At 36.1% G+C, this 27753-nt stretch overlaps 3 protein-coding genes and 1 non-coding gene across 6 annotated transcripts in view; 2 read left to right on the top strand and 2 right to left on the bottom strand.

Annotated features, from left to right (window-relative positions):
* Positions 1-3029, bottom strand: part of LOC129257917 (protein timeless homolog) — a 45376-nt gene extending 42347 nt beyond the window's left edge. Inside the window, exons 1-2 of the mRNA XM_064096238.1 lie at positions 2969-3029; positions 2404-2563 (exon numbers count right to left, since the gene is read on the bottom strand). Of these exons, the coding sequence (XP_063952308.1) occupies positions 2404-2515 (112 nt within the window). The 5' untranslated portion in view covers positions 2516-2563; positions 2969-3029. The remainder of the gene's footprint in view (positions 1-2403; positions 2564-2968) is intronic.
* Positions 3030-3173: 144 nt separating this feature from the next.
* On the top strand, positions 3174-9629 carry LOC129257918 (single-strand selective monofunctional uracil DNA glycosylase-like). Of its 2 annotated transcripts, none has more exons than XM_064096236.1 (3): positions 3174-3316; positions 5644-6004; positions 6602-9629. In XM_064096236.1, the coding sequence occupies exons 2-3, from the start codon at positions 5651-5653 to the stop codon at positions 7130-7132; spliced, it is 885 nt and encodes a 294-aa protein (XP_063952306.1). In that variant the 5' UTR covers positions 3174-3316; positions 5644-5650; the 3' UTR covers positions 7133-9629. The 2 variants fall into 2 exon arrangements, with proteins under 2 accessions (XP_063952306.1, XP_063952307.1); XM_064096237.1 differs by having other exon boundaries at positions 3185-3464.
* Positions 3448-3519, top strand: TRNAT-CGU (transfer RNA threonine (anticodon CGU)). The gene has a single exon. It is a non-coding gene; the product is annotated as a tRNA-Thr (tRNA).
* On the bottom strand, positions 8614-27385 carry LOC129255970 (IQ calmodulin-binding motif-containing protein 1-like). Of its 2 annotated transcripts, XR_010292883.1 has the most exons (13): positions 27139-27385; positions 25048-25210; positions 24320-24546; positions 22968-23067; positions 21036-21206; positions 19306-19414; positions 18777-18886; positions 16945-17087; positions 15667-15815; positions 12835-12966; positions 10879-11035; positions 9356-9827; positions 8614-9150 (listed from the first exon to the last, which is right to left on the bottom strand). XR_010292883.1 is itself a non-coding variant. In XM_064096235.1 (12 exons), exons 1-12 carry the CDS (start codon positions 27242-27244, stop codon positions 9625-9627), a joined length of 1770 nt encoding a protein of 589 aa, XP_063952305.1. In that variant the 5' UTR covers positions 27245-27385; the 3' UTR covers positions 8614-9624. The 2 variants fall into 2 exon arrangements, 1 of the variants encoding a protein (XP_063952305.1); XM_064096235.1 differs by having other exon boundaries at positions 8614-9827.
* Positions 27386-27753: the final 368 nt, after the last annotated feature.

Below are 27753 nucleotides of genomic sequence, written 5' to 3'. Positions count from 1 at the left end.
AGCTTCAATCAAGATCTATGGAGTCATAGTAGGTCAAGAACATTCAAGTCAATGAATTTTTGCATTACCCACAATGCCCTACAAAATTTTCTTGGGAGTTGCCCACTAAATCAAAATACTTTCAAGGTACATGGTCAATAAGCTTTCACATTCTTGGAACAGACATGACCTCATATCATTTGACCTTTTAACCCCTAGATGACCTTTGACCCCATCACCCTAATGCACATAAATGTGGTATTGCCTAAGGATCACAATTCATATGTAACGAGTTATGAACTTAAAGGGATGGTCTAGACTGAAAATATTTATATCTTAATACATGGAGTAGAATTCACTGAGCAAAATGCCAAAAATTTCATCAAAATCGGATAACAAATAATAAAGTTATTGAAGTTTAAAGTTTAGCAATATTTTGTGAAAACAGTCGTCATGAATATTCATTAGGTGGGCTGATGATGTCACATCCCCACTTTCCGTTTTCTTCTGTTATTACATAAAATCATAAATTTTTCATTATTTCATACTTGTGTGAATTATGTCTCCCTTATGAAATAAGTTGCAGCAATGAATATCTAATGCACTAAATCAGTTGTCAATCCAATTATACTAGTTCTTCATATAATAAAATACAAAAGAACAAGTGGGGATGTGACATCATCAGCCCACCTAATGAATATTCATGACGACTGTTTTCACAAAATATTGCTAAATTTTAAAATTCAATAACTTTGTTATTTGTTATCCAATTTTGATGAAATTTTCGGCATTTTGCTTAGTGAATTCTACTCTTAGTGAATTCTACTATTAAGCTATAAATACTTTAAGCCCGGACCATCCCTTTAATTGATGCAGAAATAAAGAAATGAGAGCAAGAGAACAGGAAAAGTGATTACTAGGTCTCTACCAAACTTCGTTCAGGTGAGACAAAAAGGAAAAGAAATTTATCAGAATATATTGATAAGGGTCTAAAACTGAAGAATATGGGTCTGAGTATGGATGGTCTGAATTGACACATTTTTTTTAAATTCAATAAAAATTTTTTTATGAATTTCAAAATGAATGGTTTTAAACACATTGTTTTAATACTAAACTCTTTTTTCTAGTTTGTCTGCCTAACAATGTTGGAATATTTTAATACCCCTGTTTTGCAATGTAATTTCAACTTTATGATTAATTACTAAGATTTTTAATTTTATTTTGAGGCCCCTTAGCATATCATAGATTTTCCATGTAATGGCACTGATTACCCATTTCTCAACTCTGTCATTAGCACTGTAAATAAGTTGACAGAGTAAAAAAAATGGGTCCCCTGCTCTGAGCAAATTGGCCGGGAAATTTTTCTTTTATTTTAAAGACCAAGTTAAACTTGAAAATAAATTTGTTGTTAAAATACCCCCCCAAAAAAGAAATAAATCAATAAATAAAAATACGGTGATAGTTTGAGGAGAATCCATTAAAGATTTTTAAGGAAGTTGTTAGAATTTTAAGTTTTTATTTTTTTCATCATACATTAGCAGCTGCCCCCATATCCATATCATAAGTTATGAAATATAAAATCATGAATTTCAATTTTTAATGGTTCAAAAATAAAATTATTTTGTGAAATTGTTTACTGAATATAGGCCTACAAAAAAAACCAGTTTCAATTTGTGAGAAAATGACATTTAATCAATATTTTTACTACCCAATATATTTGGAAGTTGCTAGCATATGACGTCAATCGTCATAATTCAAAAATTCTACTCTTTATACTCTTTGAATTTTGATGGATTTCCTTATCTGTTAATCATTAGGCCTAAAATATATTCTTAATTCGTCAGGGTAGGACGAATTTCCCCTTTACTACCCGGGGGGGCCACTTCCATTGACGAGTGGATACCATGCGTGACCACAGGGTCTCGAAAAGCACCCTAAACACGTATTTTCCATGTTCTGAAAATGCACCCCTTAACAAGTATTGGCGTCTGAAACCCTACCCTTAACAAGTATTGGAAACAAAACTATACTCTTGGCAAGTATTCCTTGAAATGAACCCCTAAACAAGTATATTTTATTGTTGTGTCACGGGTCCGTCGGTCGTCGGTTTTACCTAATTTACACACCATTTGGTTTAGTAAGGTCCCACCTTCCTCACCTCGCGCAAATCGGACTCTAAACACGCAGTGTTGGGGCAAAAAGGACATCCTTTATATACAACATTTTAATTTTGTTTTATTATCCCCGCAAATGTGACCCTAAACACGTAGCTTTCCTAGCGAAATAGATACCCTTTTTTCACGATTTTTTTGTTTTTGACACCCTTATGTGCCCTATCTTGAAAAAGACATCCTTTTTACGTGTTTTCTTGGTCGCGCATGGTATCCACTCGTCAATGTAAGTGGCCCCCCCGGGCTTTACTACCTAAACAATCTGGTTCCTTCTGATAAATTTGTCCTTCCAAGTATCCAAGAGCATTGCAGGTAGCTAGCAATTCACAGTTCATGTTGACAGGATTGAGGACATCCACAGCCATTTTTTATTCATTCGATTGCTGACCTCGACTCTTCCCGATCTGCAAAATCTTAAATTTTGAATGCAAAAATATAGAAAAAGGCAGGTTACAATTTTTCAAAAACACGTAGATGTCATATATAACTTATCATTAAAATAAGGGCTTTCAGTCCATGATATATTAAGGATAAATTATGAAGACGAAATGGTGCAATTAATATGAATTGCGAGGTGCGGACAATCCAACATTTATATTATTATTAGTACGTGGGGCACTGTGTGAGTCTTGTCTCAAGTCAAGACGAATTCCATGTAACTTTGAGCTGCGCACTTCGTAATTCTCTCTCACCCTATCGCTTCATCTGATAATAAAACAGTCATACATTTATGCTAGAAAATGGTATACACAACATTGCCAACTGAAAATACTTGTTTATAATCTATAATACACAAATAAATCAGAACAAAATATCACCTTGACTGGTTGTCTTTCCGAATTTGCCGCCACATTGCGGGAAAAGACAATTGCCAACTTTAAATATAGGACCATGGTCAATTATTGCTATTTGTTTTATATTTTTGTTCTTGTTTTTTTATAAAAACCGATAAGAAAATAAAAATTTTAAAAATTATTTTCAAATAATTTGTTGGTCTAATTTATTCTTATTTAGTAAGAAATTACTTTTCTACTGATCTGTTAGAAAACTATACTTGAACGAGAACAACACTGGTTTTCACATTTTGCAATTTATTTGAGAGTTTCACCGATGAGGAGACAAATATTTGACATTTAGTGCCTGAAATAGCCTTTTGCCGTGTCAAGGTATTATATCGATTATTTAGAAATCGAAAAGAAACTTAGAATAATGATATTTCTCGTCATTTTCGGAATTATTGGAAGTTAGGTGCCTGTGTTTACTTCAATTCTTATAAATCCACCCAGTGCGATGTGGCGGCCTGGTGGCCAAGTGGTAAGGCGTCTGTCTCGTAAACAGAAGATCGAGGGTTCGATCCCCTCTCAGGCCTTTTGGATTTTTTTATTTGATTCATTTCGTTTTCTGATATTTTTTATGTGATTTAACTCGCAATTAATGGCCCAAACACATGACAAAATACTCTCGACTTTGCCCCCAAAGTTAGGCTAGGCTGCATCATGTGGACAGGGTAGTTCACTCCAGTCCCATATGGGCATATTTGTGTAGAGATTGAGGTCTAAGTTGGTGACCCAAAGTGCAGTGTACAGGAAGTGTGATGATATCAGACTTATATTTGAAAATGTACATTTGATATATGGAACACTGAATAAAAAGATTAACTTTAGAGCCATAGAGGCAGGCCTGGTTTAAGTCACCACTCCATTCACTAGCTGCCGTTCATTTCGTCAGCGGAGCCGGAGGTGACTTCTTTCATCTCCCATTGACTTTGTACACAATGAGCGCACACACACGAGGTGACTTATTTCAGGATAAGGCCACTTTAGACTCTAGTCTAGGGCCTGTATTCTGAAGTCTGGTTTAATTTAAAGGAAAATGAAATATTTCGAACAAGATAGCTTGTTTGAAAATAGAAAAATCAAAGAAATAGATCAACGAAAGTTTGAGAAAAAATTTAATGAATAATAAGAAAGCTATGAGTATGAGCATTTGAAGTTTAGATCCTTATTGTAATGCAGATCCTCCGATTGGCAATGCGAAAGATGTGTGATATCACATGTGAACAACTTTCCCATTGCTTTTGTGTATATTTCACTAAAAAAGGCCTCTTTTATCACATCTATCAGTAGATCATTAATTTTTTCTATAGGAGGGCTTGTAATACAGATTTTCAAAGAATATGTTATTATGGATAAAGAGTTTGTAATTGTATCACCATAAGAAAGAGCAAAAAGATACATTTTGGGGGTATTCTGCTATCATTAAATGGAAAGTTGTTCACATGTACGTGACATCACACATATATGTCGCATTGCCAATTGGAGGATCTCCATACTGGATTAGTGATCCGATATTCAAATGCTCAGGCTTTCTCATTATTTGTCCGATTTTTCTCAAACTTTCTTTGATCTTATTCTTTGATTTTTCTCTTTCCACACAAGCCCACTTGTTTCATGCAAGGGTTTCATTCCCCTTTAAACTCTGGTTTAAGTTGTGGTTAAAATGTATCAGCTCATTTGACTCCCAAAACATTAACTGCCTGCTGGGAAGGGTAAGTATGACAGTTGTCTTCACCATTAAAGAATTTAGAGCACAGTAAACATGAGAAGCATTCACTGTAAGCAAAACTTTGAAAAATTTGGCTTCCCATAATTTTAGCACACAGTTAGACCATGGTCTAAGTTAAACCCAACTTCAGAATACCGGCCTATAGGTCTACTTTCAGGTTTCAGATAAAACAGAATAACGTTAACCGATAAAAAATTGGGTCTAACTTTAATGACTCTAGACTTAGTCTACGTTAGATCTATGAATCTAACAGCTAGACTAGAGTCTAACGTTAAGCCTAGATCTATCTCAGATTGTGGCTGGTACTGGTCCATTTATTTGATAATAATAATAAGCCTAGTTGCATTTATATAGCACTTAATACATTATGTTTCTAAGGCTATAAGTGTGTTTAATTTAAATTATATTATTTCATTTGAATTAATATGATTGAGATAATTTCAGGAGTGATCATGATTTCATCTTTTCATTGCTGTCGTTTTCATTCTGTACATAAGTTCTTTCCTTCTTTTATAAATTTCTGTTTGTTTTTCCTTCTTTCTTTTTCTTTCCATTTGTAGATTTAGTTTTGTAGTCTTATTTAAGTTATTTGAAACATATCTTTATACACGCATCATATCCTAATTTGTGGCCTTGTCTTGACAAGCCCAGCTTTTTTAAGGTATCGATCCTCAATCTTAAAATGTAAATTTTGTGTAACTTTTGTGTCCGGAATCTTACACTTGTGTAAATGACAGGAATTTATGTAACTATTTCAATTAAGTTCAATCCATGCTATGTTGACAATCTATTTTTTTATCTTTTTTTTTTAACTACCACGTTTATGAATGTTTTGTGAAAGAAATAAATGACCTAGTAATACTATAAAATATCGTACGTCTTAATTTGCAAAATTTTATCTATCACATTTTCCTCTTTAACTTAATAGATTCAGAATGCCTCGCAAAAAGTTGAAGGTAGCTGAGCCATTGCAAGATGCCCCTGCATCTCAGCCACAACCAGCAACAAACTTGCCTACAACTCGGTCTTCTATGAATTCCTCAAACTCTGGGGCAACTCGGGCCAGTGGAGACAAGGCAAGCATGGCAGAAAAGTTCATCTCTTTGATGGAGGAGATGGTTGAAGAACTGGACAAGCTCAAGTTTGGTGATCCAGTGAGTTATATCTACAATCCTGTGGTGTATGCAAAGGAGACGCACGACTGCTTCATCAGAAAGTATGGCAACTCGACCAAGTCGGTGCTCTTCCTGGGAATGAATCCTGGCCCATTTGGGATGGCACAAAATGGGGTGAGTAAGATTTGTAGATTTAAAGTTTAAACATGTTTTTTCTACATGAATCTTCAATCCTTTTTTCTTTTCTTTTATACTCAATACATAAAATATAATGTAGTATAACTTTCCTGTGAAACAGATATTGTAGTAAGCTATTATAACGAAAAAATAATTTCATATCACACTTGACTTATCTTGGCACATCTGAGGTTAAAGTTGCAAATCTGTTTTTAATATAATTTAGATTTTGATGAGTAATTTATAATTTTAGAAAATTGTAAAAGGAATAAAAATATGAATTTGAAAACAATCAGTTGATCTCAATGCATATCTGTGATCTCTCTTTTAATGAATGATTTACAAAGTCAAAGCTATTTCATTTATCATAACTTGATGTCAAAAGATGTGAAAAGGTGAAATATAGTAGACCTGAATTTACAAAAATGTGTCACAATGTAGCATTCCATTTCTGAAAAAAAAATGAATAAATTGGTGCATAGGGACACAATTTAATTGAAATAAAAAGATTTAGTTGAATTTGGGTCATGTGTTTCTTTTCATTTGTTTTATATTATTTTTTTGTGTCAAACGTCTTCTGTTTTTAATTAATAGGTGCCATTTGGAGAAACCAACTATGTTAAAGACTGGATGAAGATTACAGGAAACGTTGGCAAACCACCAAAGGAACACCCCAAGCGAATCATTGTTGGACTTGATTGCAACCGAAGTGAGGTCAGTGGACAGCGCTTCTGGAAACTGTGGCAGGATTTGTGCGGCTCTCCGGAGAACTTCTTCAAGGAGTGTTTTGTGTACAACCACTGTCCTCTTGTGTTTATGACGTCGACAAGCAAGAACGTCACCCCTCCGTCCATGAAGGTGGAGATGCGTAATCCTCTGATTGAAGTCTGTGATGACTTCCTGTGTAGGCTGATCAAACTGCTGGAGGTGAAGGTGGTGGTGGGGATCGGGAAGTTTGCCGAGGATAGAACCAAGAAGGCCTTGGACAAGGGAGGGGTGGAAGGGGTGAGGGTCGTTAGCATGATGCATCCCAGCCCTATCAACCCGGCTGCCAATAAGGGATGGCAAGCCATCGCTGAAAAGACCTTGAAGGATCTTGATCTCATGAAGTATCTAAGTAAATAGAGGCCAGTTTGCACTTAATATGAAAGTGGATGTTGTCAGAAGTAATATTTTTGGCAGATATGTATTTGTTTGAACAAAGAGGGAAAGTGTTTTGAGCTATACCAGTAAAACCTCAATACACGCAAGATGAAAGATGAAATGTATTATTCAGGATCTACCAGTATATTCAATGGTGCCAAATGACACTGCTAAATGACCAACTCAAGTTATGACTTTATATTTCATGCAATTTTTTTTGTATTACTGTATGTGTGATTGACTGACTGGCATCCAAATTTGTTCGTCATCGTTATTACGAGTTAAAATAATTGTAATTTGTGTGAACCAACTGTATTGTGTACATTCCTTAAGAATTTAAATCATGAGATCATATGTCGTGTAACATATTAATAGTAGTAGAAAGATTAGAAGTATAGTAGTAGCTTTACTTTAGATGTTGATATTGTTGCATTACTTTTATTTGTAAGAAGTCTTTAGCCTGAGAGCTGTACACATACCTATTTCATTTAAACTGTAGCCTTATCTCAAGCGTAGGCCTCAATGTGTTAAATTGTGGAGGCAAATGTCATCCGTTTTTAAGTGAACTGTGAGCTGCTTCAGAATCTATTGCAAACAGATGATAATACCTCAGTCACATTTTCCCTACGGCGCGTCGAAAACGGCCGTTTTAACATTTTTTGTACCAGCTACATACAGGTGGTTTGAATAAAAAGGGAATAAAACGGCTGTTTTCGCCATACGGCCACCATAGGGGAAAGGTGACTGCAGCATAAGGCAGTATTATATGCAAGGCATTTTCTAAAAGTTTTTATAACTATTACTTTTCATCTTGGCTTGCAACGTGCAAAGAGGAATTACATTTACAATTACAATTACATCTCTGAAATATAATGTTATAATAATAATAATAATACATGAGATTTGTATAGCGCACTTTCCATCTTGATTAGATGCTCAAGGTGCTTCAGAGCAGAACAACAACAAAAGCTATTTACTTATAATACATGTCTCAACAATATGTCTATCAAAGAGCAGACCAAGAGCACTCTTAAACAGGTACATGTATGTCTTCAGGTTGCCCTTGAAGGTGGTTGCTGAAGTCTGGGTTTTCAAACTCTGTGGAAGAGAATTCCACAGATTAGGCCCTGCACGAGCAAAGGCCTGTTCCCCGCATGATTTAATGGTATCTTGTAATATAAACAACTTTGGTTGTATTGTATTGCTTGCCTTAGCAACTCAGTTCACCAATGATCTCTTTGTGGACTACATTTGTTTATTTGACTTGAAAGTTGGAACACATAGAAAATAAGCATGCTCTGATCAGAAAAATTGCCCCCACTTAGCCAATGCATTTGAATTGTAGAAGACTTTGTCATACTTAACTGTGTCAGATTTTAATATTTTGGGTCATTATATCATCACGGTAAATAGAATGTACAAAAGAACAAATAACAAAATAAGTAAACTTCAAAATTATTTTTGACATCATTTAATGAATATTATTTTTTTTTAATTTTTGGCAAATTCGGCTCCACAAATAATTAAAAAATAATAATATGGAATGTTTTTATAGTACTCTAAACCTGGGAAAGTGGGGGTGGGGGAGGGGGGGCACTCCACCATTGACATGGTATGTTCCGGGAATGGATCAAAGGGGCCAGAGCAACCAAAAGAGAATAAAAACAAGTGCTGGAATTGTGCTCCATCTCATTTTGCTCAAAAAGAGAAAATGCCATTACATGCATTGGAATCAAAATTTTAGTGTACAAATGGGGCACATATGAAGAGTGCTCGCCTCCCCCCCCCCCACCACTACCCCTTCTGGCTTTATACAAATAAATATATTTCTTATTTACAAGAGACTCCACATTGTAAACAACCATTTGTCTGTAATACAATTTTTTTTTCTCCACATAGAGAATAGACTAGTTTCAGGAGCATAGTTGTTTGATAGGTTATGCACGACTCACTGGTGAAGCATTCATATAACTGGGGCCCGTTTCATAAAGGACTTGCAACTGTTGTAACTTTGCCATTATGGCAACTACCATGGAAACCTTGATTATGATTGGCTGCTGAGCCCTGTTACCATAGTAATGGCAAAGTTACAACAGTTGCAAGTCCTTTATGAAACGGGCCCCTGAAGTGGGTAATATTACCCAAGGTTACCTACATTACTTGGAAAACTAGTATATTTCAGAGACCTCTTTAAACCAAAGACACTATTCTTTTACATGTAAATTCTACAGATTTATCTTCCACTGTAATCATGAAATGTGTTAATAATTTACGATTTTAAAGCATTGAAGCATAAAATCCATTTATACATCACTTGGACAATCTCAAGGTATTCAATCATGTGCAAATACTGATAATTTTTGCCAAAGTGGAATATCATCATCATTAATATCAAGGTGAAAAGTTTCAAGGTACATAGATAAGTACTGATTATTTTGTATGAAAAAAATGCAAATAAAAATCCCTCAAAACTCTTAAAGGATCTTGAATTCTGTGTCATATTCTTCTGCAATTTCATCGTCGGTTTTCTCTTCTATATGGAGTTTCCTCCACCATGGTTGCCTGAGGAGTAGGAGTTCCTCTCGGTGATTGGATAGAGCCTTAGCGGCGATTGGTGCCGAATGACTGGTAAAGGTGTAGACGTCACGATTGCTTGCATCGTCCAATTTTGGTGCATCTAAAAAACAAAATAAAGATAATGGATGTATACTATAAGGATGAACGAGTGAGTGGTGAAAGATAATCGAATTTCAGACACGAGGATAAATCCAAGTCAATATCAACAGATCATCAACAGATTTACCTGTGTGAAATTTCTTGCAGATGAAACTAAGCTTCATGTGGCAAGACGAAGCTGAACAACATCTTTCAGTGTCCAAACATGGCGAGACAAATGGCATCACCTCTGCTAGTAAAGTGCAATACACTCTTCACTTCTCAAATATAGCTGAAGATGTGCGGAAAAACTTGTGGCATTACTATGTTTTCATTATGATGTTAAGCGATGCTGCATGTCAGAGAGTACATAATGGTGTCAGGAGTTGTGTCTAGGCAACTTTTGACGAAGTACTTTTGTGCCAAATTATTTAAAAATAATCTGATTGGACAACAGGTTTTAGACACCTTGTATTTAAAAAATGTGGCGCAGGCAGGATAAACTATCCCTTTTCCTTTTATACACAATACTGAACTTTATTGTCGAGCTTTATTGCACCTGTCTGAAATAAAGCTAAATGCAATGCATAAAGCATAACTTCACACTATAAACATACTACACTACCATTAACACAAATGCAACTTTCTATTCTTTCTTTGAATTAAATGATGGGGGTCGTATTTGGAAATCTACTTGTGTGGTTTTCTGCTGTTTTTAAATAATGATAGTAGTTGTCTGTCAAGAAATCATATATTTGTGAAGATTCATTAAAAATAACTAGGGTTTAGATCAGGGTTAAGGTATAGTTTTTGGTCATAGGGTTAAAATTGGAAATGTGACACATTGCAGTGTACCATATTAATGTTTCAAAGTTGTCTTCTACTTAACAATGATAAACTTGAATAACCTATTGAGTTCTGATATCAGAATCTTCAGAATTGAAGGAGGCTGTGTAACTCAAAGAAAACAGATTAAGTAATTATGCTTTATTTTAGGACACCTTATGTAATCTTGAGTTTGGTATTTCAATTTATGTATATTCAATAGGAACTATCCAAAATGAGTCACTCACTGGTTAACAAGTCAGCATCCGTTTCAAGAGAGGCAAGAAGTGCTTCTCTTCTTTGGTAGTTCTTCCTCTGCTTTCCTCTGAATGCGAAGTACCTGAGAAGCATCTCCTGGGTTTGTTTATGAAGCTCTTCTTGGGCCTCCCGGCTGCGTTCCTTGGGCTATAATTGTAAAAAGAGAGCATAAGAGTATTGAAATCTTGTGGTCTTTGATTTCATGGAAAATTGATGGAAAAAAATCAAATCAGAAGCCTTGCCTCCTCAATTGCCAAACTGAGCATATATTGAGAAACTACCTAAAACTTTAAATAATTACCTTAATGACCTTTTCACTGACCATTTGGTACAAACTACTGAAGTCCTCCCATCTGATTGGCTCAGAGCAAATTTCTCAGTAAGAATCACTGACAAGATGTTTCATGAATCTTCCCCCCCCAAAAAAAAATGGAAATAAATAAATAAAATAATAATGTTGAAATCATATGATCTTTGGGTGTGATTTCATGGGAGCACTTCCAACTGATATAAAAGATATTTTTTACCTTCATCAAGTAAATAAAGATTGCATACCCAGTTTTGCGACTTTTAAACCAGCAGAAGTTGAGGTTTACATTGATGCTTGCAGGGCAACCCTTACTCTCTGACCAGACCATTACTGATCAAATAGCACAGAGCAGATAAAATGGAAACAAATGCCTCTAAAACTTGTGTTTAACATTTTGAAATTACAGTTGAATAAGACAGATACTTCAGATTGGAGGTAAAGGTAAACATGACAATATTCCTCTTGTGCAACAAAGAATAATTTTAAGAAGAACACTGATTTCTTTTGAAATAGTTAACCTTGTTATGTTTTGTATGTATTCAATCATGACCAGCTGCTTCAATTTTAGCCTAAAACAAACTGAACAGGGAGGGGTTTCATGAAAGGAATTATCAGATGTTTTATCCAACAGTTGCCATGGGAACTGTGCTTCTCAGCCAATCAATGTGAAGTACAATGGTCATATCTGACAACTTGGAGGATGAAATATGTTGATGAAATACTCCCTGCACATTACTGAAAATGAAACACAGCTGACTAATGGCAATTTCAATTTTTTCTTCTTCTTACATATTCTAACAGAAACCACCCCTCCCCACATTGTACAAACTGATCTACTGGTCTACCTTAATTTGGATAGTGTACTGAAATTGAATAGGTCTAGACTTCATGATTAACCCTATCAAGGCCTCTGAGGCCCCTCCCTCAACGATTCGTGCAATAGTTTTGCCGGGCGAAATTTTTTGACCGCGCCGCTTGCTGACTTTTTACTTTCAAGTCTTGCGCGTCTTTTGAGACCAAATTTGCGACGCCCGGGTACGCGGTTCCGAAATTACGCAACATTTTGTACCTGCATGTCGGACCAAAAATTGCTCAAAAACGTGATTTCGTGTACAAAGTCAATGCAAATTGTGTTTTCAACCAAAAATCTAAATGTATGATTATTTTTAGTTTTGCTGGTCTAAATGGATATATTTTTTGCTATTTATGATTTCAAAAGAGTCACCAACAAAGTTAATGAGAAAAAAAAGGTCCAAAAAATAAAGAAATACATAAGAAATTGCAAAAACAATATAATACATATGAAATCGATCTGATATCGCAATTTTTGTTCACGTTCGTTTGATAAGAACACCACAAAGAGTTTCTACACCAAAAACTAGAACATTTGGAGCTTTATTTAGGGAATCATAGGAAAAAGTATGATTTTGTCTACTAATTACGCATAAATTAGCATAATCAATTAATAGCAATTTGCATGAAATAAATTGATACAGAATTGCACGATCGACGGCCGGATCTCAAGGGAGGCATGGGTGCTACCCCCCTCCCGGCCATATGATCTCCCAAAATACCCCGGCCTAGATAGGGTTAAAAGGTTGAATGTTCCAACGTCTTGCACAGCAATTCTTCATACCGTTTCTTTATTCCTTTTCTCATCGATGATCTTCTGCAGCTCCACCCGCCTATCGTCATCCAGACCAGGGGGTGGTTGCCATAGCAATGGCTCCTTCTTCCTTTCCTCTTGCTTCTTGAGAAATCTCCTTACCTGAGAGAATAAAATGCAAAAAATTCAAAATATACAGTGAAAGTCACAGAACATGAAGGAAGGGGGCTAATGAAGAGTAGATTTTATGTCTGACTTTTAAGAAAGAAATAATTAAAAGATTGCACACTTGTAAACAGTGCTAACCAACAAACATCAGCATTTATTAAGATCTCATTTATGGCAATGAGGGTTTATGCTACACAAAAAGGTCTGATGGCTAAATGCGTTCACTTGGTTTTTAACTTGCAGAGATATAGATACTTCAATTTAGATGTTTCTAAGCACCACAAAGCCAACAAAAAGTCACCAGAAATTATATTTTGTTAAATACAAACCCTAAGAGAGGAGATTCTCAGCTTTAAAATGATGTATAACTTGCCATAAATGGCTGATGTTTACCCGCTTTACAAGAGAAGAATGTTCACTACCACAGAATGTTAATTCTGAAAAAGTCATTCAAGGGCTTAAAGTTGGCCAGTCTATTAAAAAGCACTTTCCCCTCCAACTATTGTGTGAAGGTGACAAAAATGGGATTAGAAATCCTAGGAGTCATCAAATTTCCCCCAAAGCTGGCAAACTAAAAAAAAATACATCCTGTTCATTGTTATGAAGGACCCATGCAAAAGCTTACCCAGTTCATAATTTATTGAAGTTCAAAGGAGGGGAATATTTTGGATTTCAGGAAAAAGAACAAATTGCAATGCTAAATCCAGAAAATACAAAATATGAGTCTAAATTAAAACTGTCAAAAATAGCACTATGGGTCTGATGGTATATATAAAATTTTACAATACATAGAAAAAAGTAAATTTTTTCAGATAAAACTGAAAACTTGAAATTAAACCATTTTGATCAATCCAGAGAGAAAACCAAACAGTTGAAACTTTTTAAGGAATTTGTGGTGCCTGGTCACATATGTATATCACAAATAGGGGCTCAAGTACATTTGATTCAGCAAAAGCTGAACTGTGGAAAGTCATGTGACCACTTTACAAACATAAATGTTTTACTTTTTATATCTATTTCAGAGACATTTTATGATGCTAGTATTATACAAAAGAAACTATGACGAAAAACCTCTGTTTGATCAAGCTCCTTGGTTTGACACTATATTAATTCTTTTTCTTGAAGCGTGATACACCTTAATCAACCAAGGCCAGCTATTAGTATCTAAACATGTGTTTCTTGACCTCGATCGGTCTGACAAGAACTTGGCCAGTCACAACAGGGGGCCACACGAGAAGTGTTGTATACGAACTGGACGTATCTTTCTACCTTCTTTCAGCTTTCTTTCCTTTTTTTATTTCTTTCCTTTTTTTATTTCTTTCCTCATTTTTTCTCTCACCCTTTCCCCCTTTTCTACACCTCCTAAAGATTCTCTGTTTCTGTCTCTCTCTCTGTATCTCCTTTTACGCTTCTATTCTCCTTTCCTTTCCTCTTTCTTTTCCTTCTTTACCTTTCTTTCATGCTTCTTTTTTTTTATTTGTTCTTTCTTTCTTCCTACTTTCCTTCCTTTGGCTTTCTATCTTTCTTTCTCTTTCATTCTTTCTTTCTATCTTTTTTTCTTGCATACGCATGGAGGTGCTGTGGCTGAGTGGTCTAAGGCACCTGGCTATAATGTAAAGTCCGGGGTTTGATCCCCGGTCGCGGCACCTATGCCCGTGAGCAAGGCATTAAATCAACATTGCTCTTTTATCCTGCATTCAAATAAATGGAAATGCTACACGCATTATTGGTAACTAGATGTGCCCTTTTTTTTCTTTTGAATATGCAGGGTGACGATTCCTGCAAACTCGCCAGCGCATGCAGTCATTTTTCTTCTCTTTAATAGTTTCCTTATTTCAGCGTTGATTTTATTTGTTTGAAATTGAAAATAATTAGATTTCTGAGTATAATATGCCTTCGAAAACTTGATTAAGAATCAAATACAATAACTTAATTCCAAATGGCCTACTAAAAGCAGAGCTGCTCTTATGTAATATCACAGCAGTCATTTTTTGTTTAACCCTGGAGCAATGCATAGGCTAGCATGTGTAGGTGAAAAGTTAGATAACAGGAATTACGTAGCCATGCAGGGTTGATAGCACTTGGAAATGAAATATCTTGGATCCTCTAGCGAGGTTTTTTTAAACTGGGGTATACAACCGCATTTCTGATATCTGAGAAGCAGTCGTCTCTCAAACGAGGGTTTGACGTAATGATTACTACAGGCAAACCTGTATTCATGGCTACCTCTGTATAGCAGTCACTCGCCTATGGTGACCATAAAACCGTTTCCACTAGGACAGATAACCTGTAGATTAGGTGTAAAAGAATCTCTCTATAGCGGACACCTGTCTATAAGGGTCAAATTTTGCGTTTCCCTTGGGTGGCAATTACAGACAGGTTTCACAGTATTATTAATAATAACATATAGCATTTATGAGGCGCCGATTTATCTAGTTTCCTATTCAATGGCACACTATATATTACCCTGGCTGTAGCTCCAGTTGCTAAAGGCGCTTGGTGCATTCAAGGAATTAATACTGCCGGGTACCCATTCACCTCACCTGGGTTGAGTGCGGCAATGTGGATAAATTTCTTGCTGAAGGAAAACACGCCGTGGCCGAGATTCGAACCCACGCCCCTCTCATTGAAAGACGAGATTCGTAACCACTGGACCACAACAACCCCACTATTATTAAAATGAATCATGCTTACAAGTCTCTGGATGGTGATGGCAGCCTTGACCTGCTGAGCTGTGGCTTTCCTGAGGCCCAACTTACGTCTCTCCAGGACCCCCCTCCACCTTGCCTGGATTCTGATGGCACATTGGATCTGAGACATTTCAAGGTACTTGTTGACATCACCTGGAAAAGAAAGAATTATAAGGAGAAGAAACATCATAATAATATTAATAGCTGGATTTATAAAGTGCTTTTTGCCAGAGGATACAAAGCGCTGCTATTATTACCTTGGCTTTAGTTCAAGCTACCATCACCGGCGCTCAGTGCATGCAAGGAATTACTCCTGCCGGGTACCCATTCACCTCACCTGGGTCGAGTGCAGCACAGTGTGGATAATTTTTTTGCTGAAGGAAAACACGCCATGGCTAGATTCGAACCCATGACCCCCTGTTTCAAAGGCGAGAGTCAGAACCACTAGACCACGAAGCACCCATAGTCATAGTCAGAGATGGTTTACTAAAACTGAGTTTTGAATGGAACATTGGATCTAAGACATTTCTATGTACTTGTTTACACCACATGGAAATGCAATAAACGTAAATTAGACATAGAATTATGATTTTTTTTTTTTAGATTTACAAAAAATTAGCATCACTTTCAGCAAGGTTAAGGGCCCGTATTAGGAAGTGTTGCATTTTGACGCAACTTTTAAAATCATATGCAAGTCCCAAATGTGGGTTTTTCAAAATTTAAAAATCAAGTTCCATTTTATTTTAGGAGTTGTGTTTGATTGCAACTCTTTCCACAATGGGCCCCTGATAAATACTCAAGGACCACACCAAAATCTAATTTGACCAAGACTCATCTAGTATTTTATGGCTATGCCCAAAAGAAGAAAGTCTAATTATCTATTAAAAATGTATTCACTTAGTACATCTTTTTATCTTACTCCCAAGAATACAGACTTCCTCTGAATGCCACTTGAGACACAATACCATCATTCTTGGACAGGGTCATATCAACCATCCAAAACAGAAAAAAAAGGGTATAAGCATACAAACATAGTTTTCTATTTTAGCCCCAATAATAGTTGAATATCAGTTGTCTGCATCATATTCGATTGCTCCTCCTTCAATATAATGAAAATGAGACAATTTTGGCACTACTTTCTCTACTTCATGATTAAAATACAATGCATACAAAGCGTCCTTTCCTGATTCCCTTTGTGTATGATGGTCGGTGAATTTGGAAACTACTGTCATTGATGTTAGTTTGATGCGAACAATGTTCATGCCTTGCAAAATCAACCCACCTGGAGGCATCGCACTGATCATGTCCAGCTGTTTCTGTCTGGTTTCTCGGATAGCTTTTCTCCTTGCCATCAGGAGCTGATGCTCCAGCTCCTTCTGTTCTCTCTCATACTCCTGGATCCTTGACTTCTCCTCCTTCTTTGCCCTGACATAGCAACAAGGAATTACAGATATTTGATTCTTACCTCTCTAACGTGTTTACATGATACTAATTGATAGAATCTCTGTCATCAAATTGATTCACAGCAATTTTTTTAATAATTTATTTTCAATAACACATAAACAATATTTACTTTAACACTAAAACAGCCAGGGGGTCAGGTTGAATCAACCCATCTCAACATTTTGTGAGACCATTCCTCCGTGAAATTTTGTTTTACGGTACTACCCATTGAAACCTTACTTTCAAGACTTACTAATCTTTTGACACCAAATTTGCTACGGCCGGGTACACGATTCCCAAATTATGCAACATTATATAAATGCATGTCAGACCAAAAATTGCTCAATATCATGATTTGGTGTACAAGTCAACGTGAATAAATTTTTCTTATCTCAATTAAATATAGATATGATAATTTTCACTTTTATTAACTGAAATCAATTCATATTGGCTTAACTATACTTCAAAAGGGTACTGCAACAAATTTGGTGAAAAAAATAAATAACAAGTGGAATGCCTCTGGCCGTCTCACCTGCATCACACGATTCAATATAGCAGCAGTGCTGATTTTGAAAACTACTATAACTCGCACAAGATGTTCAGTGATACTTGGTTACTCTTATTTCCACGTTTTATGAACTAGACCAATACACTTATAGAGATATGATGGCAATTCAACAAATACCCCCAACGTGGCCAAAGTTCTTTGACCTTACATGACCTTTGACCTTGATCATGTGACCTGAAACTCGCACAGGATGTTCAGTGATACTTGATTACTATTATGTCCAAGTTTTATGAACTAGACCAACACACTTTCAAATTTATGGCTGTAATTCAACAAATACCCCAATTTGGCCAAAGTTCATTGACCCTAAATGACCTTTGACCTTGATCATATGACCTGAAACTTGCACAGGATGTTCAGTAATACTTGATTACTATTATGTCCAAGTTTCATGAATCAGATCCATAAACTTTCAAAGTTATGATGGTAATTCAACAGATACCCCCAATTCGGCCAAAGTTCATTGACCCTAAATGACCTTTGACCTTGGTCATGTGATGTGAAACTCATGCAGGATGTTCAGTGATACTTGATTAACCTTATGTATAAGTTTCATGAACTAGGTCCATATATTTTCTAAGTTATGATGACATTTAAAAAACTTAACCTTAGGTTAAGATTTTGATGTTGATTCCCCCAACATGGTCTAAGTTCATTGACCCTAAATGACCTTTGACCTTGGTCATGTGACATGAAACTCAGGCAGGATGTTCAGTAATACTTGATTAACCTTATGGCCAAGTTTCATGAACTAGGTCCATATACTTTCTAAGTTATGCTGTCATTTCAAAAACTTAACCTCAGGTTAAGATTTGGTGTTGACGCCGCCGCCGCCGTCGGAAAAGCGGCGCCTATAGTCTCACTCTGCTATGCAGGTGAGACAAAAACAAAGAAATACCTAGAATTCATAAACAATTAAACAAAATTTGTTGAATAAAGGTCAGTATAACTTATGCATAAAATAGCATAATTGATTCATAAAAAATAAAATCTTACGATTTCAGAAAAACCAACAATAAAGCCTTGTTAATTACATCACATGAACAAAATTATAGACCTACAACAGTACAACAATGTCTATCTTTCCTTCATCTTGTACTAACCTGTATGACCTCTGAAGTGTTGCTAGACCTCTATTGGCTCTTTTTAATCTCTTTCTTTGTAAGAATCCTCTCCATATTGCTTGAATGGTGGTTGCTGCTCGATGCAGTCTCTGAAAACATAAACATTATCAAGACAGTGAATAAAATGGTTTTAATGACCATGTATGTTTTTCTTTTTTCATACTGGACGGGATACTTTCCACATCAAACAACAAAAAATAGGAGGTCTGAATTTCCCAATTCCTGATCATTCCTTTAGCTTTGCCTCATGGTATGTTAGTATAAAACACACAAATATAAGACGATAGATTAAAAGATTTAACATTACACAAAAAACGTAGCCCCTTAAATCAATAGAATACCCCTAATAACTCAGTAATAGCCCGAAAATAGAAGAATACCCCCAAAATAAAATAATTAATTCCTGCTCTGTTTTGAAATCATGCATAATACTTTAAACAGTGTTGACCTTCCTGCAATCCACATATCAAAATCTACTGTACTATTGACTTTGATATTTTCCACTCACATTAAGCTCGGCTTGTTGAGCTGATCCGGCATCAAGTAAGGCAAGAAGTCTCTTCAAATCTCGTCCGAATCCTCTTCCAGTCCAACGACTTAACAAGGGCCTCAATCCTCTGAGAAACGGGGATAAAACACAAATCTGTTTAGAGTCCTGTTGCATAAAAATCATGGTATCACTGAGATAAATACCACTTCCCTTTTTTCATACAGAAATGTCTTACAAAATTTGACAAACCATGGAGTCAAGTCATGGTGTCCAAACTTCAGGGATGCCACTAGGTGTCCTCCAAAAATACTGAAACTTATCGCGGGCCGGGACAGTGTCCAAGAAAATTTTTTTTAGGGGGGTCCACCTTATTTTGGGATGGAAACATGTCACAGGTAAAAAATTGGACAAGCAAAAAAAAAAATAATAAATAAAAAAATAAAAATAAATAGGAGGGGGGGGGGGGTCCGCCCCCACCTCAAATTCAGGGGAGGGGGGAGGACCAAGTGGCTTCTTACCTTGTTGTGATCGATGACTTTGAAGTCAATTAGGTTTGAAAAACTGACGGTAGTTAGTTGCGTTTCTCATAGAACGCTAGACCAAAAGCTTCAGTCTCTCTGTATTTTGGTTGTTCAGCTGAACCGCGTTGGCTCACTCACCAATACATAGACTGAAGAGTTGTTGGCCCGTACATAAAGACAACGTATCAGCTAACCCAGGGAGCTCCGGCCCGCGAGCTCCCTGGGCTAGCTGATACGTAACCCAAGGAGCTCCGGCCCGCTTTCCAGGCCGGAGCTCCCTGGGTTCCGTATCAGCATGCAGCAGTAACGTTAGATCTAACATTCGGCGGAAACCCGATTTTCGGATCGTTTTTGGTACATAAAATGTCACATTATAAAAAAATAATTACATCCAAACCTACGAGAAAATATATAAAATTCAGAAACATTGTACCTTAGACCGTAGTTACCGCTAATTCCTTTCAAATGATGATCAAAACTTAGTCATCCTCGATTCCTTCGTTGGTCATCGTAAGTTGCCATCTTGGATGACGTCATCATCTTTACAGACGTATTTACCAGTCGCTATTATACCGCGATTCGTGCCGCTGCTTTGCGCTAGTCTATGTGCGTGCGTTCGGAACTTGTCACTCGCATTGATTGGCCAGGATATCGATAATTCTAATTAGAAAGCCTTGATAAAAGCATAACTCAATGAACGTAGTATGCAGTGCGTGCGTTTATAAATTTTGTACTGTATAAAAGCAAATATCTCGGAGAAATATCTCTCACTCGGTCGATCGACATGCATCGCAATCGGGAGAGATAGGGGAAAAAAGGAGGACTTTCCGTTTTTTTAATACACAGAAAACAGGAAAAGTTGGAAATACGGAAATAAGACAGATAGCAGGAAAAAAGCCGAAATTCCGTATAAATACGGAAAAGTGGCATCCCTGAAACTTGAAGGTTACTTTCTATAATGCTCAACATTGGTCCAATGGGATAGTTGGCATCCAAAAAATGTTAGATGACAAAAAAACCCAGAATAATCAAATTCTCTAACAAGGTAAGCACACAAAAACTCTGTGCAGGTTTACACAAAAATAGCAAAGACATCTGTTTGTGCAACTTTGGACACTTGAAGTGTATAATATGCCTTTATTAGCATAAGTGGTAAGATCTGTTGCACCATATCTGAACGAGGCTTCACTCTCTTTATTATTTGCAGTCATATACAATGCTACCTACTTGTATCTTGTATAGAGCAGTCTGATAAGAGGGGTGTGAACATCTGCAATATTGACAAGGGCCCTCGTTGCTGCAGCTCCAATCTCAGCATCGTTGAATGCGGATAATTTGAAAATGATTTCATCCAGCAAACTGTGTACCACTTTCTCATCCAATGTATTCAGGACCAACCTGTTTGAAGTAAATAGAGTTGAAAATATTCTTTATTTATTTATTCATTTATTTATTAACAATATTTCAACAGGATGCCCAATCAACATAAAAATTGCTCTCCCTTGGGGTCCTGCATATTAAAAATAATTAAAATATATCTTATTATACTCAGTAAAATTAACATGAGAAAAATATTATGATTACTAATAGTTGAAGTCAGATATAAACAAAACTATAAATTAACTACGCACACCATTAGAAAGAAGGGAATATACATACATAGAACATAATTGAAATTGAAATCGGAGGTATTTAATATTGGAAAATTAAGCTGCAATTGGACTTAAAGGTTATCTTTTACATATTCCTTGACAGGATAAATTCTCAGATTTGACATGAAATTTCCCTTATGAAATTTGTGACTTTGAGTAGAATACAGTAACGTTTCATTCAGGCTACCATTTTACATTGTAGAAAGGTGGCTTTCCAAGTCATTTAGTTCAGGATCGTTACATGCACACAATTTTAATAATTCGCGAGCATAAACATCTTTCAAAAGGAAAACATGAAATGCTTAAAAATATTATTAAATGTATGCGATTCTGTAGAACCATGGTTGCTAATCTTAAAGTCACTCTTTACCTTCGTTAAACCCCCCCCCCCCCTCCTCCAATCATCCCAATGTAACTATCACTTTTCCAATTAACTGCTGGATTATGTGAATGTGTACAGTTAAAAAAAAACAGTTATGATGTAGATGATAATATGAAATGAAAATGTGCTTGACAGGATAAATTCTCAAATTTGACATGAAATTTCCCTTATGAAATTTGTGACTGATCACATGTTTTAGAATCATGTGGAGCGTTGTGGCCCAGTGGATTAGTCTTCTGACTTTAAAACAGAGGGTCGTGGGTTTGAATCCCAGCCATGGCGTAATTTCCTTCAGCAAGAAGCTCATCCACATAGTGCTGCACTCAACCCAGGTGAGGTGAATGGGTACCCGGTAGGAAAAAATTCCTTGAATGCTTGAGCGCCTAGGCAGCTCAGCTAAAGCCGGGGTAATAACAATAGCAGGGCCCGCTGGTAGAACAGTTTTCGAAACTGAAGTGGCTACCCTGGGTAAATATACCTATATTATTATTATTATATTATATTCTAACCAGTATCATGAAGAATCTGGAGGCCATTTCATAAAGCTGCTCGAAAATTATGCATGATTTAAATGAAACCAGTGTCCTTTCATTCTGCTAAATGAGATGACCCTAATTTTACCTCTTTTTGAATTCAAAATGGGAGTGAACTTTTCTCATTCTTGACAAAAAAAATCTCTGTGTTCAAATACTAGTTATTTAAAAAAAAAATTGATAATAATAATAAATAATAACATACGATTTGTATAGCGCATGTATCCACCTTGCTAGGTGCTCAAGGCGCTCCTATATTACCCCAGCAAAGCTAGTCTACCGATTCTAATGCGCACAGCTTCTTGAGGAATTACTTCCTGCCGGTACCCATTTACCTCGCCTGGGTCGAGTGCAGCACAGTGCGGATAAATTTTTGCTGAAGGAAAACACGCCATGGCTAGGATTCGAACCCACGACCCTCTGTTTGAAAGGCAAGAGTAAGAACCACTAGACCACGACGCACAAATATTTTTTTTTTTGAAATTTCAAACTATTCAAAATTTGATCTCGCACCAGCAAGGCTTTACCAGTCGTTCGTAAATTGGTTCGCAACTTACGAGCAGCTTTATGAAACACTTCCGTGATCACTTACGAATTGACCCTGACGGCACTCTGAACCATTCCAAGAAGAACAATACTTGTCTCTCTGTCATCAGTTATCAGCATCTGAAGGAGGTAGTTTGATCTCAAAACTGCAAAAAGTGAACAATTTAATCAGTAAATTAACTTGCTTTTGTCTCCAGATTGGCCAACTGAGCACATATATAATATTCTTTGAAATACAAATACTATATGAATAGTCTCTAAGCATGTAAATGGTGGAGTTTGAAATAGATAATAGTCATTGTTGGATTTTAATCTTGAAAATTCTGTATTTGATCTAACATCTTAGGAAGGTTGTTCAATAAGCCAGTTCACGGTTAGCTCATGATCAACTTTTCTCCAATGACCTTTGTGATTTTTCATTAGGATAAGCACTATCATTTTCAAACGGAGATGTTGCGTAAGCTTTACCGGTAGAGTATTCAAATTCTAAGAACAAAAGGCATTGTATAGTGACTAGAATAGTACATCAGGGATAAAGTTTGGAAATCTGTTTTATTGTCTGCCTTTGGCACATTTGACTATTGTTTAGGCTACTGTCAAATACCAGTGATTATGAAGGCTCCATTTATTACTCTTCAGCTTGGATGTGATAAATATTTTGAAAGGAATACATGAATATTCATCAAATCACAAATGCTTATGTCAGTGAATTTGAGAGCCACCTTCATGGTTGTCTCCAATGACCTTTTTCTGCTCGTGCGCAGTTTACAACCGTGAACAGGCTTATAATTTTGGTGCCATGATTTCAAAAGCCCTATCAAAATATGCCTTATGCCTTAGAGTTAACACCTATTCCTAAGAGAAGATACTTTGTGCACAATTCACGACATTATATGAATGAGATCACTGATATATCCCCTCTCAGTAGCACATCAAAAATTGAACTAACAGTGGCAATGACTACTTTTCCACATCAAAGCTGTACATGAGTATATAAAATATAATTATTGTCCTCATGTGGAATTTCTGGAGAGCATTCTAAAATTTACCAGTGACACTGTAATAAGAAATGCAAAATATAAAATTAAAAAAATCAATAGCATTATTTTTCATAACAATTAAATCTGAAGGAAAATCTCAATACAAACACAATTTCGGATGCTGATAATTTTACGACATTCTTGATAACTTCCTAAACCAGAATCACATCATCCACATCAGGGCCCCAGTTGAATATAACCATGGCTATTTGTTGCAGCTTCCATGGAATCCTTGATTTTGATTTGATTTGATTTGATTTGATCGTTACCACGGAAGTGACATTGGTATGACAAAGTTGCTATGATAGTAAGTTTTAAGCAATGTGCCCCCTGAACCTTAAACACACTGTTCACTTGCCGTTTGTAGTCAGAAATAAGTGACCACTGTAGAGCCACTGCAGCGAGTCCACAACCTCTTTGAAGTTCTTGATGAGATCATCCTTGAGTGTCAGAGTTTTTTCTGGAATCTTGCAGTATCTGTGCTGTATGTTACGGCAGAGGATGAGGAGACGTTCGGTCGCCTCGGGCAAGAAGAGAGCATGGAATTCATGGGAGTCGGGCGGGTCGAGACCAACGGAGCAATGCCTGATTGAGACAAAAACTAAAGAGGATTACTATCAATACTGGAAGATATCAAAAGCAGACCATCATTAATAAGGTATGTTTTCCTGATTCCTTTTGTTTGATGGTCAGTGAATTTAGAAACTACTGTCATTGATGTTAGTCTGATGTGAACAATGTTCTTGTATTGTGTAAGCAACCCACCTTCATGTTTTGAGATTTTACCTGGGTTTTAAAGGGACAATAATGCAATTGAACCAATTTCATTGAATCTTAAATTGATAATCATTTTCAAACTAAACCTAATGTACCTTGGACTTTGTGTCTCAGGATTTTGTGAGTAAGGAAATTAGACTCATGTGTAAAGAAAGGTAATGAAACGTGTTATCAGAGTCATTGACCGATCATACATAAATCCTTGACCATGATGCAAGTACTAAAAAGTTGGGGGAAAAAAGGCAAAATCAATTCCAATTTTAAAGCTGAAGATACATGTGTGATCAACTCCAGCACCCAGTCACTTACGCTAAGATTTTAGCAAGTGCAGCAGCAGTATTCCACTTGCCATTGATGAGAGAGAAGTCCTGCTTGAGAGCAAGAAGGACGCTCTGTAGAAGTTCAAAATTCCAGATCTCTTTCTTGATCTTCTCTGCCCTCTGTGAGCCAGGTACAACACTATCAAGAATATCTGTGACAAATGAGGTAAAGAAGATATTCAGTAATTTTCTGTTATCTTTGTATGGAAAGCTAGTAGTAGATCTAGATCATCTACCCTCAATTTACATCATTTTTAATGATTCTCTTAAGGTTTGGCAAATCCCCTTAAAGGGATGGTCCAGGCTGGAGGTATTTATATCTCAATAAATAGAGTAAAATTCACAAAGCAAAATGCTGAAAATTTGATCAAAATCGGAAAACAAATAACAAAGTTATTGAATTTTAAAGATTTGCATTATTTCGGTGAAACAGTTCTAGGCATGTCTTCATGAATATTCATTAGGTGGGCTGATGATGTCATATCCCCACTTGTTCTTTTGTATTTTATTATATGAAATTAGGTTTGTGAAATTTTTTTCTACCAAGAACTAAAACAATTGGATTGACAACAGATTTAGTGCATTAGTTATTTACTGCCGCAACTTATTTCATCATAATGAAGACACACAATTTACACATGTATGAAAAAATGAAACATTAATGATTTCATGTAATAACATAAGAACAAGGAAAATGGAGATGTGACATCATCAGCCCACCTAATAAATATTCATGACGATGTGCATTTAACTGTTTTCACAAAATATTGATAAGGATGTGAAAGTCATTGTAGCTTGTCCAGTACTGTGTGTGCCTCACCGGCGACTGACTGGAATACTCCCCAGGGAGTGGAGGATGTGCACACATTGTGTGTGGGAATGACTGATTGAATCCGATGACCGGGGTAATGATATATCTGTAAAGCGCTTAGACACGTCATTCCGATGTATTAAGCGGTATATAAAAAAACCGGATTATTATTATCATAAGCTTTAAAATTCAATAACTTCGTTATTTGTTATCCGATTTTGATGAAATTTTCAGCATTTTGCTTTGTGAATTTTACTATTTATTTAGATATAAATATTTTCAGCCCGGACAATCCCTTTAAAAGTATTTGTCACTATTCTTGTTCATTATTATGTGACCAGCCACCCCGAACCAACATTAAGTCGTAGAGAAGGTTCTATGTTAATAGCCCAAATAGTTATTTGGTCTTCAAAAAGCAAAAACGTCAAAATAAACCAATTTGACAGAATGATTCTCCTTGTTCATGATGTTATAATTTCAAGTTGTAAAGTTGAATAGAAAACAAGTTACAAGAGTTTCTTTGACATTGAGAAAACAAAAAAGAAAGAGATAAAGGAAAAGGGAAAAAAACTTCTAGAATTTTAGTTTTCATAAACCCGACGTAAAAGAGATGATCTGATTGGCCAATGGTTTTGATACGCAGTTGACCCGGAAGTTCTTCCAACGGCATATGTTTGTGTGTTATATCGACTTCAGATGAACGAGTGAACTAGGAGCTACACGACAGCCGAGGTAAGTCGCTGTTTTTTTTCCTTTTACCTTTATTTTTCCCCTCGTTTTTGGCAATTAAAGCCAAGACAAGAGGGAATATTAATTCGCATTTTTGTCCATTTATTTTCATATATATTTATGAAATAAAGACAAAAATCGATGAGCCCCGTTGGGGGGAATTTGCATTGTAGTTTTGTACCTCCCCAAATGGTGGCGACACGCTAGCGAGCCGTCTGTGTACGAGGAGAAATTTTAAAAATAATTTTTTTTTGAAAAACTCCTCGAAACAGACGGCTGCCAGCTGTCTATATATTTTACATGCATGGAAAATGGACGCACGTATTAAATGAGTGCATATCATATGAACATACGTGCACCCCCAAAAAAAGATGCCTTTGCCTTCATCAAATTTCTTTTTAAAAACAACCAAAATAAAAAACAGTCAGTACAGACAGTAGAGCTAGACTAGTCTAGAGGAGTAGAGCCCTAGCTATCTAACTAGTTCAATCCTACATCATTTTCAATACGTCGGACTGGAGTCGAATGAGGGAAAAATACCTTGCAAGGCGAGCAGCAGATTTGGAACATTCTTATCTGTTGTCTCTGCAAGATGTGCAGCTAAATCTTCAACTCGTTTGTCCTCTAATAGATCATTCGATGCCATTATGATTCGTGACAAAACAGCTGACAAAAGCTAACTTTCAAGTTTCAGTCACGTTAGAACCTCGGCCTATTCACAAAATATGGCAAAATATTGACAGTCGGCAGAATTAGAAACTAGTTAACTATATACCGAGTCGATTGTCGTGGTTAGTTTTAATAAAGTTTTAATAAAAGAATTATAATGATTCTTTATTATTTAGGATTTTTAAAATTGTTTTAATGATTTAAGTATTGAAATTAATCATTGTTTTAATACATTTATATTTTAATTTGAATTGAATTTTGACTTAAAATTTAATAATTTCATGAATAAATTCCAATAACCGTAACTGGATTATCAAATTGTCAATATCTACATGTGTTGTTTGTTCACTATGCTAACTATCCCAACAATTGATAAAATTATGCAACCTCTCAAGCTGGCGAGAAAGTGTGAATGAAAATCTGTCCAAGTCCTACTATAGTTAAGTAAGTTCCGTCAGATTTATTGATATTTCTTATTTCTATGAA

This window comes from Lytechinus pictus, chromosome 3, assembly GCF_037042905.1.
Source record: "Lytechinus pictus isolate F3 Inbred chromosome 3, Lp3.0, whole genome shotgun sequence".
NCBI classification, from domain to species: Eukaryota; Metazoa; Echinodermata; class Echinoidea; order Temnopleuroida; family Toxopneustidae; genus Lytechinus; species Lytechinus pictus.
The sequence above is the reverse complement of the archived record's forward strand: the minus strand, read 5'-3'. Positions and strand labels throughout refer to the sequence as shown.